The 6,335-nt window shown below is 46.2% G+C and overlaps 1 protein-coding gene across 1 annotated transcript in view; it reads left to right on the top strand.

Moving 5' to 3' along the window:
• Positions 1-6,335, top strand: part of col5a1 (procollagen, type V, alpha 1) — a 199,447-nt gene that overhangs the window by 56,681 nt on the left and 136,431 nt on the right. Inside the window, exons 6-7 of the mRNA XM_048613423.1 lie at positions 1,942-2,202; positions 2,915-2,971. Coding sequence (XP_048469380.1) covers positions 1,942-2,202; positions 2,915-2,971 — 318 coding nt within the window. The remainder of the gene's footprint in view (positions 1-1,941; positions 2,203-2,914; positions 2,972-6,335) is intronic.

Below are 6,335 nucleotides of genomic sequence, written 5' to 3'. Positions count from 1 at the left end.
TACACACTGGGGAATAAACACTGGGAAATAGAAACTGGAAAATACACACTGGGGAATACACACTTGTGAGTACACACTGGGAAATAGACACTGAAGAATAGACACTGGGAAATACATCCTAGGGCACACACACTGGATAATAAACACCGGATCAACACACACACACACACACGTAAACACTGGATAATATACACTCTGTATAATACATACTGGATAATGAACATTGGATGAATACACATACCTGGGTAATACATGCTGAATAATTAATACTGGATCAATGCCCACTGGATAATTCACAATAGGAATTGCAAACATGACACCGCTGTTTTAGGAAAGGGGCAAAGGATAATCCAGGGAACTACAGCCCTGTCAGCTCGACATCAATAGTGGGAAAATTGATGGAAAGCATAATATGGCATAAAATAAATATACTTTCAGAGAAAAATAAGCTAATATTCGACAGTCACCATGGCTTTATCAAGGGCAGATCATGTCTGACAGATTTAATTGAGTTCATTTCAAGAGGTGACACAGGCAGTGGATGAGGATAGCACTATGAATGTTGTGTATTTGGACTTTCAGAAAGTATTTGATACAGTGCCACATGGCAGGTTGATTAGCAAATGAGGAATGTTTGGGATTGATGGGTCCTTGACAATATGGATTAGAAGTTGGCGAAAAGATGGGAAACAGAGGGTGGTTATAGATGGACATTTTTCAGACTGAAGACAAGTTGAAAGTGCAGTTCTCCAGGAGTCGGTGTTGAGACCGTTGCTTTTCCTGATTTATATAACGATTTGGAGATGTGTGTTGAGGGAAAAATTTACAGATGGTACTGAACTGGGGAGAATAGTGAGGTGTGAGGATGATGCTGTGCGACTTCAGAGGGACACTGATAGATTGGCCAAATGAGCAGACACCTGGCAGATGAATTTCATTGCAAAGAAATGTGAGGTTATGCATTTTGGTAGAAGAAGTATGGAGAGACAAACTTTGAGGGGAGAACAGGAGCAGAGGGATCTCAGGGTTTATGTGTATGATTCTCTGAAGGTGGTCAGGCAAATTGAAACAGTTAAGAAGGCTTAGAGGATTCTTGAGTTTATGATTAGAGGCATCGAGTCTGGATTGGGGTGTGTGTATGTTGTGTGTGTGTGTATGAGAGTGAGTGTGTATACACACCTGTACACACACACATACCCTGATACACACACACATGAACACACACACATACATACATACATGTACACAGACACACACACACACCCACCCACACACACACCCACCCACCCACACACACACTCTGACACACACACACACAACACACACTCACCCCGTCACACACATACACACACCATGACACAGACACACACACACCGACAGACACATATATTCTCTCTCTCTCTCACACACAGACTCTGACACACGCGCACATGCACACACATACACACACACACATGAACAGACACACACACACGCACACCCTGACACAGACACACACCCATGTATGTACACGCACACACACACCCTGACACACACACACGTACACACACACTCACCCTGATACAAACACATACACACACACATGTACACACACACACAGACACACACATGTACACAGATACTCATACACAAATACACACACACATGTACACAAACACACACACATGTACACACACACACACACACACACACATGTACACACACACACACAAACACACACACAAGCAAAATGGAGGCTCAGCTGTAAATGTTTCTTAATGGCAGTTAAAGAATTGGAGCCCCATGTTTACTACAGCAAAGAATTTTACTTGTCTTTTACAATCTTCGTTGTATCTTTGAGCTTTCCTCAGGTCCGTTTACATCACCTTCTACTTTCTGTGCATTTTATCCATCTGTAATAATCAACCGTTCTCCTGTTCTGTGCTTTCCTGTGGTATCAAGACCCAGACTGTCAGTCCGGAGGTGTTTGCACACAACGAGACCATCTTGGAAGGAAATTCTGATTATGCCATCAACGAGGATCTGGACAAGAGAACAGGACCAGAGGAGACAGAAGACAAATTCAACGTAACTACAATCGGTGAAGAAGATGACAACTCATTCTATGATGACTATGAGGTTTATTATGAATATGAAGAACTCGATAACAACCGAGAAATCGGCCCCGTCTCCCCGGTGATCACGGATAACATCCATGAAGTGGTGAGAATTTTAAATGGTGAACACTTCCAGCTTCAACATGGTGCTACCTTCCCCATTGAAGATTCATCTGGAATCAAACACCCTCCCAACCTTTTAGCCCATTCTCCCAATCTCTCATACCCTCTGTCCCTCACTCTCCCTCTCCCTCACACCCCCGTCTCTCACTCTTCCCGTCCCTCACTTTCCCGTCTCTCACTCTCCCAATCCCTCACACCACCCATCCTTCACTTCTCCGTACCTCACTCTCCCCCTCACTCACTCTCCCCATCCCTCACTCTCCCCGTCCCTCACTCTCCCTGTCCCTCACTGTCCCTGTCCCTCACCCTCTGTCCCTCACTCCCCACCCCTCAGTCCCTCTGCCCCTCGCTCTCCCCTCTCTCACTCTCCCCCTACTTCATTCTTCCTGTCCCTCACTCTCCCCAACTCTCACTCTCCCCATCCCTCACACTCCCCAACTCTCACTCTCCCCATCCCTCACACTCCCCCATTCCTCATTCTCCCCATCCTTCATGCTCTCATCACCCATTCTGCCATGCCTCATCCTCCATCCCTCATTTCCCCAGTCCCTCACTCTCCTCATTCCTCACTCCACCCCCTCCATGTTGATATTGTTCCTTTGATGAATTTGCTGTGAGTCGTGAATTTGCTAAATATGGAAAGAATATTTGAATTAAAAATTTGAACATGTTTCTCTTGTACTCATTGTCTGTAGGGCACTGGACCAAAGGGTGAAAAGGGACAGAAAGGTGAACCTGCCATTATCGAACCAGTGAGTATTTGGCCCCTGAGACTTTGGCTGGGATTGAACTGTCATTCCAAGGAAGCTTTAAACTCCTCCATGCCCGAGAATCTCACCAAACTATCCCTGGATGGTTCTGGAAAACAGCAAGGTCAGGAGGTCCAGACCAACATCTCCTGGTGTACCGGGGTCGCTGGTATCCTGCCCAGGTCCTTGAGGACTGTGGCCCGGTGGGGGATACTGTTTACTTGGAGATCAGCTTTTATTTTCAACATGGGGAGAGGCCAATACAATATCAGAGTCTGCATGGGCAGGGGGCCATGAGACACTGCCAGGCCCCTGGGCACAAACTGCCTCTTCCTCACTGCCATCGCTAACCCCTCATCCTCTTACACCAGTTGGAGCTGCTGTCTCCAATGCTGTCTGACCTGGGCTAGAGACAGATGGTAGCATGCCCCCGAGACTGTGTTTCCTTTTATTCATTCCGCACACATGGGCATTGCTGGCTGGGTCAGCATTTATTCTCTAGTTGCCCTTGAGAAGGTGGTGGTGAGCTGCCTTCTTGAACCACTGCAGTCCACATGCTGTGTGTTTACCCACAATGCCCTTAGGGAGGGAATTCTAGGATTTTGACCCAGCAACAGTGAAGGAATGGCTATATATTTCCAAGTCAGGATGGTGAGTGGCTTGGAGGGGAACTTGCAGGTGGTGGTGTTCCCATGTATTTTCTGCCCAAGTCTTTCTAGATGGAAGTGGTCGTGGATTTGGAAGGTGTTCCATGAGAGTTTTTGGTGAATTTCTGCAGTGCATTTTGTAGATAGTACACATTGCTGCTACTGAGCATCAGTTGTGGAAGGAGTGAATGTTTGTGGATGTAGTGTCAATCAAGCAGCTGCTTGGTCATGGATGGTGTCGAGCTTCTTGAGTGTTGTTGGGGCTGCACTCATCCAGGTAAGGCGTGAGTATTCCATCACACTCCTAACTTGTGCCTTGTAGGTGGTTGACAGGCTTTGAGGAGTCAGGAGGCGAGTTACTTGCCACAGGATTCTTAGCCTCTGTGTATGATAACACAGCTGACAGGAACACAAAAGGTTTTGATCGAATTAATGAGGGAAACTGTTTCCAGGGGCAGCAGGGTCAGTGACCAGAGGGACATAGATTGAAGGGAATTGGGAAAAGAACCAGAGGGGAAGAGGAGAAACAGATGGCCATGGATTTACAAAAGGTGAGGGAGGTTAAGGGTTCCAGAATTCAGGTGAAGAAATGGAGAAATGATACAGACAGCTGAAGGTGTGGACTTGCTGTTCCTCTGGCTTTTCCTGCTCATTCAGGCACAGCAATGAAGACAAAGTTTTCTCAGATCATCAAACATGCTGCAGGATCTTGTTCCATCTTTAAAACTACAAAATTCTCAAAAGTTTAGAGGCTTTTTATCTATATTACCCACCTGACCAAGTCCTCTCCTCTGGTGGGATTCCCTGAAAAGACCTGGAGAAACCTTCACAACAAGAATAGCAACTTATAGGTCATTCTCTCCTCGATGATGGGTCTGTTTGGATTCCCAAATGCTCTTCTCGCAGAGTCCTGTTAGTTTCTGGTTTTCAGTCACCCCGCTCCAAAAGTTTAACTAGGAGTCAGGGAGAAGCACAGAGAAAGGGACATGGCAATGTGGAAATGGAGGCAGGTTAATCAGCCCCTTGAGCCTCTTCCATTATTTCATGCAATATGGGAGCAGAATTAGGCCATTCAGCCCATTGAGTTGGTTCTGCCATTCAATTATGGCTGTCATGTATCTCAACCCCAATCTGCTGCCTTCTCCCTGTAACCCTTGATCCCGTTACCAATCAAGAACCTATTTATCTCTTTCTTAAAGATACTCAATGACTTGGCCTCCACAGCCCTCTGTGGCAATGAGTTGCACAGATAAACCACCCTTTGGCTGAAGAAATTCTTCCTCATTTCAGTCTTAAAGAGTCATCCCTTTATTATGAGGCTGTGCCCTCAGATCCCAGTCTCTCCTACTCATGGAAGGATCTTCTCCTCATCCATTCTATCCAGGCCTCTCCATATTCTGTAAGTTTCAGTCAAAATCCACCCCCCCACCCCCCACCCCGTCACCATCCTTCTAAACTCCATTGAGTACACATCCAGAGATATTTGTACCATCTATATATATGGGTGAGATGCCAGAGGACTGAACAGTGGCTAATTTTATGCCTTTATTTAAGAAAGGCTGTAAGAAGAAGCCTGGGAACTATAGACCTGTGAGTCTGACATCAATGGTGGGTGAGTTGTTGGTGGGAATCCTGAGGGACAGGATTTACATGTATTTGGAAATGCAAGGACTGATTAGAGATAGTCAGCATGGATTTGTGCGTGAGAAATCATGTCTCACAAACTTGATTGGGTTTATAGAAGCCCCACAATTTTGAAACAGGCCATTTGGCCCATCGCGTCTACACTGACCCTCCAAACAGCATCCCACCCAGACCCAACCCCCACCCTATCCCTCTAACCCTGCATTTCCCATGGCCGATCCACCTAGCCTGCGCATCTTTGGACTGTGGGAGGAAACCGGAGCACCCGGAGGAAACCCACGCAGGCATGGGGAGAATGTGCAAACTCCACACAGACAGTTGCCCGAGGGTCCCTGGTGCTGTGAGGCAGCAGTGCTAACCACTGAGCCACGATGCCACCCCTTTTTTGAAGATGTAACCAAAAAGATTGATGGGGGCAGAGAGGTAGATGTTTTCTACATGGACTTTAGTTAAGCCTTTGACTAGGTTCCGCATGGTAGACTAATTAGTAAAGTCAGATCACATGGGATTCAGGGAGAGCTTGCCAATTGGATACAAAATTGGCTTAATAGTAGGAGACAGAGGGTGGTGATGGAGGGTTGTTTTTCAGACTGGAGGAGAAGTGGCAGATGGAGTTTAAATTGGATAAATGTGAAGTATTGCATTTTGGTAAAGCAAACAAGGGCAGGACTTATGGATAGTGTTGTAGAATAGAGTGACGGAGGGGTTCAGGTACATGGTTCTTTGAAAGTTGTATCACAGGTAGACAGTGTGGCTAAGAAGGTGTTTAGCACACTTATCTTCGTTGCTTAGACCTTTGAGTGCAGGTGTTGGGATGTCTTGTTGCAGCTGTACAGGATGTTATTGAGGCCTCTTCTGGAGTACTGTGTCTAGTTCTGGTCGCCCTGCTAGAGGAAGGTTATTAGTAAATTGGAGAGGGTTCAGAAAAGATTTACCAGGATGTTGCCAGGACTGGAGGGTTTGAGTTATAAGGAGAGGCTGGATAGACTGGGACATTTTACACTGGAGCGTAGGAGGTTGAGGGGTGACCTTATAGAGGTTTATAAAATCATGAGAGACATAGCTAAGGTGAATAG

Source organism: Rhincodon typus, chromosome 28 (assembly GCF_021869965.1).
Source record: "Rhincodon typus isolate 14 chromosome 28, sRhiTyp1.1, whole genome shotgun sequence".
Taxonomy (NCBI): Eukaryota; Metazoa; Chordata; class Chondrichthyes; order Orectolobiformes; family Rhincodontidae; genus Rhincodon; species Rhincodon typus.
Note: the sequence above shows the minus strand (reverse complement) of the source record. Positions and strands in the feature narration are given on the sequence as shown.